We start from the raw sequence: 12,979 nt of genomic DNA on the forward strand, positions 1-12,979 counted from the left end.
GCCCCCTCGCTAGTCTATTAACGACGCCCAGCCCGATGTCTACACTATCTGGTTCCCTTGTATGCACTCTTGCTTCCCTCCAAGACATTGCCCACGGAGATCTGATTAAACCACCACCCCGGTTTCAACGCGTCAACGCCTTCTGTGGCCTCGAGGCAAAAACCCCAAACCATACTGAGGCTTTCTAGACCCTTCAATATCTGAGTCCTGTATACTTCAACCGTGTCTTTAGTACTTCTTGCCCTCACTTTCTGCTCTCCAGCCCAGAGTTTCTTGCAGTTTCTCCACCACACCTAGCCACCTTTTAACCTTTCCTGCCTTGTACTTGCTGTTTCCTCTGCCTGGTGCCGTCTTCCCCCTTGACCCCCTCTGACATGTATTTGATTGACTCCTACTTATTCTTCTCGTCTCAGTGAAGATGCTTCTTTTCCCAAGAAGTCTTCCAGTAAGGGAGGGCAGGGATTGTATGTGCTCTTCACCTTCATGACTCCATCACTTAGCCTAGCGGTTGAAACATTAAGGGTTCAAGACGTATTTGTCTTACATTGTTAAATAATGTACCTTAGTAAAGTTCATTGGGCTTGAGATTTATTTTGTTACATTTTTCTATATTTTCTAACCTAAAATAAGCCTATATGATTCATATAATCAGAAAACACATTAAATGTTCAATATAAATAAAAGACACTTAAAAATAAAGTCAGAGTAAATGCGGAAATTTGTGCATAAAAAAAAATTTGTGCATGAAGTTTGTTACTAACAGTGGATTATAGCGTTGTCCCTATATTAAAATTGTTTTTTTTTTAAAGATTTTATTTATTTATTTGACAGAGAGAGAGGGAACACAAGCAGGGGGAGTAGGGAGGGAGAAGCAGGCTTTCCGCGGAGCAGGGAGCCCGATGCAGGGCTTGATCCCAGGACCCTGGGATCATGACCTGAGCCGAAGGCAGCCGCTTAACGAGTGAGCCACCCAGGCGCCCCTTTAAAATCGGCTTTTTAAAATATAATTCAGAAGTAACAAAAATATATTTTATCAACTTCATTCCTTCAAAAGCACAGATAGTTAATACACAAAATGCCAACCTTTTAATTCAGATTTACACCACTGAAGATGGTTCTTAGCCTTAATTTAGCAATTTCATGAGGAAAAATTTCATTCACAGAGCTATGTAGACTCAAAACAATTTTTACAGGGCAAAAATTTCAGGATAGCTCTGGGATCCACACGTCTCCAAAACTTGAGACCACATCTTGCTGTCTAGCTTATCTACTTCCATCTCAATCTGCTTCTCTTGAAAACAAGCTACAATTTTGGTTGGATAATTCAGACACATCCTGAGATTTGTTTTTTAAAAGCTGCCACAAAGACTTAAAGCATAATTCACACTCATCAAAAGCTGTGGCTCTCTTCTCAAAGTGTAAAATGGATAAAGTTGATCAAATAATCTTTTGTATTTCTTATACATTCATTAAAAAAAAAAAAGACAACCTGTGTTTGAAATGTGATCCGGTTCTTTACCATAAACTGTGTGATTCCATTGAGCTCTGGGCAGCTCAGCACTAGAAGCTGAGTACAACTTCCAGTTACCATCCACTCAATCCACAGATCCAGTGGGAATCTGAACACTTGCCCTCCCATCAACAAAAGTTTCTTGTAAAATTTCGAGCTCAGTGTGTTTGGCTATCTTGGCATCTTGGTAAATAAGCTGCTCCTCTGTGAGCTATTAAGAGTTGCACTTCTTAGATCAAGGGAAACAGCTTGGTAAATCTCTTGAGTTTTCATGACCTAGAGTTGAGCATATCACTATATACAAATTAACCAAATATCCATACTCTGCCACTTACTAAATATCCTATATTCGGGGGCACCTGGGTGGCTCAGTTGGTTAAGTGTCTGCCTTCAGCTCAGGGCAAGTCCCAGGACTGAGCCCCACATTGGGCTCCCTGCTCAGCGGGGAGTCTGCTTCTCCCTCTGCCCCTCACCCTACTGGTGTGCTCTCTCTCTCAAAGAAATAAATAAATATAAATAAAAATCCTATATTCTGTGACTAGTATGGACAGGACATGCAAAATATCGACAGTTCCATGCTGCCTACCCAAAGGCATGTGCCCTAAACCCCCTATGATGTAAGTTAGTCAGAATGGCGAGGCTGGACGTGACCTGAATGATTATCTAGGCCACTCTCCATTTTAGGGATGAGGAAGTGGAGGTCCAGAAAGGAGAAGTGGTCTGTCCCCAGGTCACTTGGTGTGTCTGTGGCTTTCTGTCCCTAGTCCAGGGCTGTCTGACATCCTGCTGCAGCTTACCTGGTTCAAATCCTGGGTCAGGTCCCAGAGAACAGGAACCAGGGTGTAGATTTTGCTAGTATACATAACTCCCTGAAACTTGTCCACATTTAGGAATGAAAGACTTTTCAGTATGTTGAAACCCTTTTAAAACTTCCCCCTCCCAATCTGTCTCGGAATTCTGAGGCAATAGTTAGCACTTATTCAGCACTGACCATATGCCAGCAGAACTGTAAGCACTTCATGCATTTACTTCTCAGCCACAACCAAGTCATAGCTACTATCACAGTTCCCATTTTACAGATGAAAAAACTGAGGCACTCTGTGGTAACGTAACTTGCCCAAGGTCACACAGGTAATTAGAGGAGCTGAGACTCAAATCTAGGCCATCTAGATCCAGAATCCATGCTTAGGACTCTGTTATATCCTGGAAGGAGCAGCCTATTCAAGAAAGGGGAATGAAGATGGCTTTTTTCTCTGATGGACGTTTTTTGCTATGACTTCACCCTTCAAAGCCTCGTTCTCCCATTCTCTCTCTATTTGTCCCTTCTTCCCTGCAGGAACTTCTCAGCAGACCCAATATGTGTGTCGTTTACCCCATCTCACTATCTGGGCCCGTCTCTGATCCTCCCACCCCACCAACGCCCCAGCCTTGCTGCTCACTCACCTTTCAAAGGATAACCAGTTGTCCAGTTTATAAACTCCAATTTGACTTTAATTTAATAAATTAAATTCCAAGCCATCACACAGCAATGGACATCATCATCTCCCAACACACAGAGGTGTAGCCCTGCTCGTGCTCCATCATCATCACAGTCTTTAATAAAGCCCCTGAAAGCCATTTCTCTGGGGAAGGCTTCCATCCAGCTCCTGGCTCCCTCCTTCTGACAGAGCCACTGCTCACGGAGAAGGCATCAAGTACAAAAACAGTAATAAAGGGGAGGGAGGGATGAGGAGCAGGAGGGGAGGCAGGGAGGTGGGGAGTACCTGCCCCCCATCCAGGGCACCGGCCCGGGCTTTCTGTGAGCTGCCAATGTCCCCAGAGGCAGACACTGGTGCTGGTCGGAGTGGGGACCTGAGGGAGACATGGGAGTCCTGTCCCAAAGGGAATTAATTGCCTACCCTCCTGGGACAGGAAAGAAGGGTCACCTGGGAGAGATGCCCTCTCTCATCTGTTCACTGAGGGTCCTGGACCACACATATAAATAGAAAAGAGAATAAATAGGGGAGGAAGGACCAGCTGAGGAGCTGAGCACCCTGGGACTCCTCTGAGGGGCCAATGTCAACAGCAGGCAACCGGTTCTGAGAAATGCCCACACGTGCCAGGACAGAGCCCTCCTCTTACTCCCAGCCACCCACTCCCTCTTCTGTGTCCTCAGCAACGGGTGCCCGCCTCTGTCATGCTTCCCGTTGCAAGTACCCTTCCAACTGGCCCCACAGCCCAGGGTGGACAGGGCTTCCTGGAACCCAGAGGGCTTCCCTGGCCCAGGCTGTTGGGAATCCAGGAAGGGGAATGGAAGAGGATGTGGGGGGTGGGCTGAGAGGACTCCTGCCCTCTCCTAGCTCAGGAGGTGGGAAGGGCCCTCAGAGCTGGGGGCTGGGATTGCCATTGGCCTTGGGTTTGGATTTGAAGGAAAAGCGCTTGATAAGGCGGCGAGAAAAGCTGCCAGCCTTCTTTCGGACACTGGGTGTGGCTGCCGTGTTGGAGAGGTCATCGTGTGATTGGCTCAGACCAGCTTCCTTCTGTCGAGGCCTCCGGCGGAAGATAAGCTTTGTGCCACTGCGCAGGAAACTCACTGTGGGGCGAGAGGGGAGGCTGAGGCAGAGAGAGGGGCACGGCATGGGATGAGGTGGGGAGCAGAGAAAGGACCAAGCGAGGAGGGGTTGAAGATACAGAACAGAACCAGTTCCTTTGTCTAAAAGCCAGGCTTCCTTAGGAAAGAAAGTAGAGAAAAAACATGCCTTTTATCTTTCCTGAGGAAAAAATGGCGGTGCTCATGGGATTGTGTGCACTCCTGACCGCCGCTGAGCAGCAACGTCACGGGGTTGTTGCTCTGCGAGGCCAGACTGACAACTGGGCCTCTTTACTACAGAAAGACAAAGGCTGAGCGGAGGGGATTCCTAAGGGCACCTAAAATCATGGAAGGACAAGGTGAGTGGGCACGGACTCGTTGACCAAATTCCAGGGTGTGAGCCGGAAGCAGGGCAGCTAGAAAACCTCAAGGAGGTAAATTCAGGACCAACATAATGAGAAAAGTGCTTACACAGCAGGCTTTGGACTTAGGAATCTCATTATCCCAAGAAGTGATGCAGGCTTAAGTCACAGTTAAATACATTTGTGGTTGATAGACTCATTGGCAGAGAGATAAAGATGTGTGGGGGCAAGCCCCTCATCTTTAAAAGTTAGAAAAGCACCACGACTATCCATGGGCCAGCCATGTCGCTGCTAGAAGGACACTCCTAGAGTTGACCCAGGGTAGGATTTCTTATACTCATAAGGAAGAGAGCACAGATGGAAGGGGGATAAAGAAAAAAAAAAAAAAAGACAATAGGAAAGAAGATATATGCTTAGACCTAGGAAGGAAGAAAAGTGGAAGTTAAGGGAAATACTCTGGCATCCCTCCCTGTCACTGGTGTCTGTCAGATCCAGGCCAGGACCCTAGGCAGTAAGTTCTCCTTCTCCACTTTGTCTTGGCTGAAACAGGCTGGGAAATCTGGGGATCCCTCAGCGGAGGAAGGAGAAGGCAAACTGGGTTGAGAATCCCATTCCCTGGGGTGTCCAGTAAGACCCAGGTCCTGATACTGGGCATAAAAGAAGGGGAGGGGGTGCTGCCAATATCTCCCCACCTTTGTGATCCTTGAGGCTGCGGGTCTCCAGCGCACCAGTAGACCCTGTTTCCGACTCAACGTCATCCACAGATGGCCTCTCAGAAATGTCCGAACGTGTTGTCTCATCTGCTTCCTGGACGCTGGTGGGGCTGGAGAGGGCATCGAGGGGTCCTGGGGACATGGCTGGTGGGTCTGAGGGCGGTGAGGAGGGACCTCCACTGGTTCCTGCATCATCCTGCATTGAGGCGTCCAGGGATGCCGCATAGCCCAGAGACAGTGCCAACTCGTCCTGAGCAATGGGCACCTGGCAGGAGGAACACGTTTTAATGGGCAGGAGTGACCCATCAGGGCTTTCTCCCTATCCCAGCTCCTCTCCTCAGAGCCATGTTACCTTGGAAACGCCAGAGATGATAAGAGTGCTACGCTTGGTGGGTGTCTTTTTGGCTGCCCGCCCGCTGGGCTCAGTGAGCTGACGAATCGCTGTCTCTGCTACAGGGTCCAAGCCGTTGGAAAGGTGGCTCTCCCCTGCTGGGGGGTACAGATGGTGGATAACCTGACTCCTCCCTGGCTCCTGGGTCCCACACAAAATGGTGTTTTGACTCTGGGGCCCCCGTGCCCACCGACACTCACACTTCCCGGTCCCCCACTCACGGCTGCTGCTGTGGGAAGCACTGCTGGGGCCACTGCTCTCACTCAGCACAGTTGTCGTCTTCTCGGTCACCTCCACCTTGGACGGGGAGCGGGAGGGGGAGTCTGGTGGGTGGGGGAGGGTCAGTGAGCTGGGAGATGCCTTAAAGTGGCCCCCACCCCCTATTGTCTTTACTGAGATGCAGGCTTTGGCTGACTCAGAGGGCAGAGGTGACTAAGGGACAATCACACAGGTGATTAATAAGATGCCAGGGGGGCAAAACGACACCACAGGACACCAATGGGAGTGCGGGGAAGTGCCATGGGGCCCACCCAGGGTGTGGGGAGAAGCCATGAAGATGCTGAGAGTGCCCAGAGATGGCACAAGGGTCCCCTGGGGGAAGGGGGAACCCTGTGGGACCCCCCAGAGATGGGAGGAATGTCATGGAGGGCCCCCAGGAGTGAGAGAAGTATCACAGAGGCCACTGGTTTTGTTGGTGGATCCCAAAGGTGCTAGAAGGTTGAGGGTAGAGGGAGGGACAAGTAGGCAGTTGGGGCCGCGGAAAGGGCCGGCAGGAGACCTGTGAAAAGTCACCGGGGAACGCGGGAGGTGGAAGGGCGAGAGTCCAGCAGGAGGGCCCAGAAGGCCCAGAAGACCCAGGATCCCCAGGATCGCAGCGGGAGAGGAACAGTGGGGAAGAGGAGGGATGTAAGGGGAGGCCTGAGAGACAGAGATGATGAGCAAGTTGTGGCTGGAAAACAGGAGGAGCTAGAATTAGGGCTTCCCTTGCCCTTCCCTGTCCCACACGGGTCTGCAGCCAGGGGCCCCTGGCTGGGACTGGGCTCCCTTCTCTTTACCTGGTTTCCCTTCTACACGGGGCCGGGACTGGACGGTGGTGACTGTGGTCACAATGGTGCCATCAGGCATGATGGTCCGGTCTAACTCGATCTTCTTGGTGGGTGTGATGCTGGGGCGTGGAGTGGAGGGAGTGGGGGTGCCCAGGTTCCGGGGGGAGCCCTCCTCATACTGAAGCTGCCGAGGGAGAGGAAGAGCAAAGAGGCGGGCCTCAAAGACTGCCCTTCTCCAGTGTCCTCCCCTCTTCCCCCTAGGCTCAGCTTCTCACCTCTACTGCCATGGTGGCCGCTGGTCCCAGGGCCTTCCCTGGCCCAGGGGCGAGTGGGCATACTTGTCTTCGGGAGAGAGGTCTGGAAGGGGGCCCCACAGACAGTGTGATCTGGCCCAAGAGTTCAGCTGGGGAAAGGGACAGCACTGTGAGCTGGGCCCATGACCAGGCCCCACTTAGCACCCACCCAGAGGTGCTCCTTCCTGCCCCATACTCACCGTCTCCACAGCTGTTGCTCCTCAGTACTTTGAGGCTCAGCTCCCGGCTCTGGGGGCCCAGATCCCTGTGGCCAGGAGGAGGTGGGGCAGGGAGGGGGAAGATTAGCAAACCACACCCACCCTCGAACTGACCATAGGCCAGAGGCAAAGAGAGATGTACATAAATAAAATGGAATGAGGGCTCCAATCAAACTCCTGCCCCCCAAATACTCTCTCTTCCTGGGGCACCTGGCCAGCTCAGCTGGAAGAGCACGTGACTCCTGACGTCAGGGTCATGAGTTGGAGCCCCGCGTTGGGTGTAGAGATTATTTAAATAAATAAGACTTTAAAAAATTAAACAAACAAATACTCTCTCTTCCCAAGAGAATGGGATAGGGCTCTGCTCGGCATGCTGGGCATGGATCCTCCCCAGTCTTGCCCTCCTTGTCTCTCTCTCTATGTCAAACCACCCCTTTTCCTTTGCTCAAGCTGTTTCCTCTGCCAAAAACACTTTTCTGTCACACTGTTGAAATCCTATTCTTGCTGTAAGGGGTGGTTTAAACACCACCTCCTCTATGAAGCCTACTCCGATCTTTATTTCCCCATGGGAATTCATCTCCCCCACCTAAGCATGCCCACGGCACCTTGTGTAAATCTTGACTGGAGCCCTTATCCCATCTTTTTAATGTACCTCTGTCTCTGCCTGGAGCCTGCAATCAACTCAGGGGTGGGGGTGTATCTTGGTCATGTTTGTATCCTCAGGACCTGGGCCAGGGCCTGGCATACAATCAGGGCTCACATAAGAGTTTACTGAGAGTAGAGCTGATTCATGCCAGGGCTATGCTGGAAGGGTTTGATCCTCAGTCTGCCCATGAGAGCAGGGGTGGGAATGGAGGAGTCACTCCTTACAGGGCCAGGTCCTCAGTCCACTCCACCTCGGGACCAGCGTTCATGGGCTTGGTCCACTTCTGTTGCAGCGGGTTGTCGAGCTCAGCTACACAGCACAGTCCCCCAGTACCTGGGCGGGAACCAGGAATTAGGCGATGCCCAGATCAAAGATGGGAAGCCACTGAGGAATAATGAAGCCACACCCGTGGCAGAAGGGCAGGGAGCGCCTGCACCCATAGCCTTGGCAGTCCCCCAGCTGCTTCTGGCTCTCACCTTCCAACTCACTTCCCAGGTGAGACGCTCGAAGCTGCCGGAGGAATAACCGGGTAGGCCTGGAGATGGCTGGCTGTTCCTGGGGCACCGTGGGTGGCTTCTCACTGGGTACCTAAGAGCAGAAGGAGGTAAAAAAAACAAGAATCCCAACCTAGCCCACTGGGGACGTTCCGCTTACAAACTGTTTGCTTTGAGGGCCTACTTACCGGGCCTCCAGGCGCAGAGCAAGCCCTGAGGTTGACCATCATGGCCGGCTGGGTGCCGACAATGGTGTCCTCAATCAATTCTTCAATGGTGGAGAGCTCCACTTGCTCCTCACCTCTCTGCACAGCAGAGGAGAACGAAGAGGTGGGGCCCCCAGCTCTGCATTGCCTCCCTGCTCTGCCTCTTCCTCCCCGCCCTGCCCCCTTACCTCCCTGGCCTGCAGCTTGGGAAGCACCGTCAGGCTGAGGTCTGGGCGATCAGTAAAGGCCCAGGACACGAGCAGGCCCTCGTCAGGGATTTCCTCCAGGCTGACTTCCAACTGCGGGGGACAGACAAAGGGGCTAGGGGGACTTGCCTCATGCCTCCAACGACTCCCTATTCCCCAGGACCCTCCCTTCCCCAATTCCGTCCCAGAGAGGAACCCAGCTGCAAGGCTGAGGCCTTGAACCGCCCCCTGCCCACCTGGTTTCCCACATCCCCCTCCACCTGTGTTGATGGCAGTGTCAGAGTGACGTAGTAGGTCTCCATGGAGACGGCAGCGGGGGACTGCTGGGTCACAGAGACTGGGAACATCACCTCCTCAGCAGAGAGCTGGCAACGCAGCACCTGAGACCGGCGAGGCACGGAGGCAAGGAGGGTCAGGCGCGGAGGACGGGGGCTCAACCCTGCTTTGCTCTGCCGTATAAAGACCCCTCCCCGGGCGCCTGGGTGGCTCAGTTGGTTAAGCGACTGCCTTCGGCTCAGGTCATGATCCTGGAGTTCCTGGATCGAGTCCCGCATCGGGCTCCCTGCTCTGCAGGGAGTCTGCTTCTCCCTCTGACCCTCCCCCCCTCTCATGTGTTCTCTCTCATTCTCTCTCTCTCAAATAAATAAATAAAATCTTAAAAAAAAAAAAAAAAAGACCCCTCCCCACTCTCTTTTCCTTGAGACTTCACTTCTTTGGGGTCACAAGCCCATAGAAGAATTAAGTAAAAGCCAAGACTCCTCTCTCCAGAAAAATGGAGATATACACACATGTGCTACATTTCGCATGTAACTTGAATGCGATTCTCAGACCTCCCGAAGCCAGTCCTTGGACCCTGAAGGCATTCAGAGACTCCAGGTCAAGAGCCCTCAGACTAAAAGGAACTCTTGGGACCAGCCCGCCTCAGGCCCTGTAGAAGGCAGTGCCCATCAAACCCTTACCATGGTGCGGTCCGATTGGTCTATGCAGGTCACATGACTAATGCTGGCTCTGGGTGGGACTTGGGGCACCTCCTCAAAGGTGATTTGGATGGAACTCTGAGGGAGTAATGTGGACACAGGATCAGGTCTCTGGAGCTGCCCCCCACAGGGCTGGCCTGCTCAGTTGCTGGCTGGGCCCTGGCACTGCGGAGGCCTCAGCTGCAGGCTGGCTTCTGGCCCCTCCTTGGCTCAGGGCTTTAGGACAGGAAGTGTTCCCCTAGAACCACACCCCTCTGGGGCCTGCAGTTGCTAGATCACCTCAAAGATCAGATCACCTTGAGCGGAAGACCCTAGATTTCTCCTGGAATTACCAGGAGCCTCCCTCTTCTCCCCTCACCTTCCTCTTCATCCCCCAACCTACCCCCAAAGAAAGGAGTGCATAGAAAAAAGATCATAAAGGTGTTGGTTGGTACATACATATAACTGGGGAGAGAGCGACATGGCTGAGCTAAGGGTAAAAGCAGCAGGGCCACTTATTCAAGACAAGAGCTGAAGAAATGAGGCTAAGGCTTCTTCCGGATAAATAGGATGCGGAGAATCAAGGGTATGACCCTATTCATATTGTTGGGGTTGAAGACTAGCTCAGCATGGCCTTGGGGAACCTTCCCAGAGGGACTGGGAAGAAAAGCAAGCTCAGAGGGCTCAAGGGTCCAGGGGCCTCGCTAATTCCTCAAGGCAGATAGCAGGGTGGTATTAGGCAGCAGAAAGCTGCTTAGCTTAGGTCTTGAAAGAGCTTCCTAATTCTTACACAGCAGTGAAAACAGCCTACTGAAGCCCCATCCAGAGAGCAGGATGGGAAGAAGAATTGGGGAGGGGGCACAAATTGAGCTGGCAGCCCTTCCTTGGGTCTTGGGATGGGAGGAAATAAATTCACAGGGCTCGTGTGCCTGGCAAACCAGGGAATACCAACTTCTCTGCTCCTGTCATTGGCTTATTTGAAGGCCAGGCCCAGGGAGATGGGGAGATGGATGCTTGGAACCCCAATCTCCCCACCCCTTGCAAGGGAGGCCAATGTCCAGCTGAGTCAGCTGTCCCAAGGAGTTGCTCCTGACCTAGGGACAAGGTACAGGAAGAACTGGGTGGAGGGATGAGTTCAAGGTGTAGACTGACAGATGCCATCTGGCTTTCTGCTGGCTAGCTGGACAGAGGAGACTGAGCAACTTCTTGTGTGGCCACTTCTGCTTCCAGGCATCTGGGGAGCTAATAAAGTCCTAGTGGGAGCTAGAGCTGGAGAACCCTCTGGGCAGGGGGCTGATAGGCAGTGAGGGCGAAGAGAGATCACTGGGCCAGGATGGTAGAGGGCCCCATGACAAGGAGGCCTCTACCTCCCACCCCACCTCAGTCTTATGACCACGCTTCCTGCCCTACTTCCTGGGAGACCAGATGCCCATGGTGCAATGGGAGGAAGTAGGCTGGGCTGGTTTGTGACTGACCCTCAAGGGGCAGCTCCAGGCTCACCTACTGAGAAGGGCATGGACTATTAATCTGCTCTCCACCTTAACAACTTTTCCACAATATATCTGCTGCAGGTCAGCAAAAAGAAGGATGTGTTAGTCTGTATCAGTGAAATTACTAAGGGCTTGGGGGTGGTGGTGGTAATTCAGGCTCCTTGGGAATCTATCTGCCTGGTCAAACCAGGTATACGGGGCATGAAATGTTAACTGGGTGTGGTGGCATGAGGACCAGGCAAATTCCTTCTGCAGGTGCACCTGTTTCCCTTCTATCCCCGTTCCTCCAACACAACCAGCACCCAGGCTACACGGAAGTGCCCTCAGGCCCAGGGATTAGCGTTGCTATGAGAACAGCAACTTGTGCTTGGGTTTGGAACCAGAGAATACCTCCACCACAGAATAGAGAATTTGGGACACAGCTAGATTTGTACAACCTCCAGCCCCACCTGCACCCTTTTCTCTAATCCCGGAGGAGAAGAGAAGCCATAACCATAGGGTTCTCCAGTTGATCCCCACCCCCACCCGGCCCTCCAGGCATAAGGAAAGGTTGAGTGAGGGGACCACTTAGGTGCTCCTGTCCAACTCACCCCGTCCCTGCAGGCCTGCTCGTTCAGCGCTCGCACCCAAGCCCGTTGCCAGTTCTCTCGGAAGGACTTGAAGGCGAAGAGCGACGCCAGGAGGCCCCGGACGCCTGGCTCCTCGGGGGCACCGGCCCGAGTCGGCCGCAGCCGCAGCAGCGAGCGCCACACGCCCAGCTCCCGCGGGGAGCCCGCGGGCTCGGCAGCTAAGGCGGGTCCCTGCCCCCGGCCCCCGCGGGCCCGCGCCTGCCACAAGCCCCGGGCATACTGTAGCAGCCAGCCAAACACCGTGAGCAGCGAGGCGGCGAAGAGGATCAGCAGGGCCGCCCAGCCCACGTCCTGCTGCCCCCAGCCCGGATCCATGCTCCGCGCGGGCTCCGGTCCGGGCCCCGGCTCGGGCTCAGCCGCTGCCCCGGGGGAGCATGGCCCGGGCTGGCCGCGGGGCGGGGGCGGGCTCCCCCGGGGCTGGGCGCGCGGGCTTGGGGGCTCTGCGGGGCTGGGTGTCCGGAACTAGCGGGTGCCACAGATCGATGAGAGGAGTCCTCGGGGGTCGCGACGCCGGGGTCCCTCTCTGCGCGGTCCGGTTCCCTCCTTGGTTAGTCCGGCAGTCTGACCTGGGTTAGTCTCCGGCCAGCGCCCGACTCCTCCCACGGCGCGGGCCCTACCGGACCCGGGCGGGGACTCGTCTGCAGAGACGTGGGGGCTCGCGGACCGGCACCGGCTCCGGAAGGGCTGCGTGCGCAAAGCTGACACTGACAACACGGCCGGCGCCCCGCCCCCACCCGCCCTTAAAGGAGCCGCACCCGCGTTGGGCGGAGCTTGGCGAGCCCGGGGCTCCAGGAGCTTAGAGGAGGGCGGGAGGACGACACAGAGGGGAGGAGGTTCCGGGGTTGAAAATAGGCGGGATCTTTGACCACCCCGCCCCAAACTGAAAGTGGGATACACCCCTTCCCCTGAGCTCACAGCCGAGAGTAACTTCAATCACTTGAGATACCGCCTCTGATTTCCCCTGCGCAGCTTAGATTTCTATAGTTTGGACGCATGTGGGGTTAAGAAGGACCCGAACCCCGTGGATAGCGTCGCCCCCTTCTCCCAACACCCCCAGGCTCAGCACCTTCTTTGGTTCCCATTTCTTGGCCTAAGCTAGGCCCTGGGTGAGTAGGTGCAGAGCATCCCTCCTAGACAGAAGTGCCTGACAGAGGTCCAGGAGACACCGACCAGAAAGAACCTGAACCTGGTATAGTCTGAGAATAGAACATGGAATATTAAGCCCCGTCCACCACCACCACCCCCCTTCC

The 12,979-nt window shown here is 53.9% G+C and overlaps 1 protein-coding gene across 2 annotated transcripts; it reads right to left on the reverse strand.

The window, feature by feature from the left end:
- Positions 1-2,979: 2,979 nt before the first annotated feature.
- Positions 2,980-12,435, reverse strand: C2CD2L (C2CD2 like). 2 transcript variants are annotated; one of them, XM_081799313.1, is made up of 14 exons: positions 11,691-12,435; positions 9,614-9,709; positions 8,915-9,034; positions 8,637-8,747; positions 8,431-8,547; positions 8,225-8,336; positions 7,973-8,081; positions 7,085-7,149; positions 6,867-6,994; positions 6,601-6,775; positions 5,767-5,868; positions 5,507-5,640; positions 5,134-5,419; positions 2,980-4,082 (listed from the first exon to the last, which is right to left on the reverse strand). In XM_081799313.1, exons 1-14 carry the CDS (start codon positions 12,042-12,044, stop codon positions 3,871-3,873), a joined length of 2,121 nt encoding a protein of 706 aa, XP_081655439.1. In that variant the 5' UTR covers positions 12,045-12,435; the 3' UTR covers positions 2,980-3,870. The 2 variants fall into 2 exon arrangements, with proteins under 2 accessions (XP_081655439.1, XP_081655438.1); XM_081799312.1 differs by having other exon boundaries at positions 5,507-5,643.
- Between the last annotated feature and the right edge of the window lie 544 nt (positions 12,436-12,979).

Source organism: Leptonychotes weddellii, chromosome 11 (assembly GCF_054177405.1).
Source record: "Leptonychotes weddellii isolate Sample4059 chromosome 11, ASM5417740v2, whole genome shotgun sequence".
NCBI lineage: Eukaryota > Metazoa > Chordata > Mammalia > Carnivora > Phocidae > Leptonychotes > Leptonychotes weddellii.

Bases quoted from the DNA above. Each gene is read 5' to 3' on its own strand.
- C2CD2L (XM_081799312.1), bottom strand. From the start codon at position 12,044: ATGGATCCGGGCTGGGGGCAGCAGGACGTGGGCTGGGCGGCCCTGCTG. The intron at 9,035-9,613 runs GTAAGGGTTTGA...CGCCGGTCTCAG, and splicing joins ACCAATCGGACCGCACCATG to GTGCTGCGTTGCCAGCTCTC. The intron at 6,776-6,866 runs GTGAGAAGCTGA...CTCCCTCGGCAG, and splicing joins CGGCCACCATGGCAGTAGAG to CTTCAGTATGAGGAGGGCTC.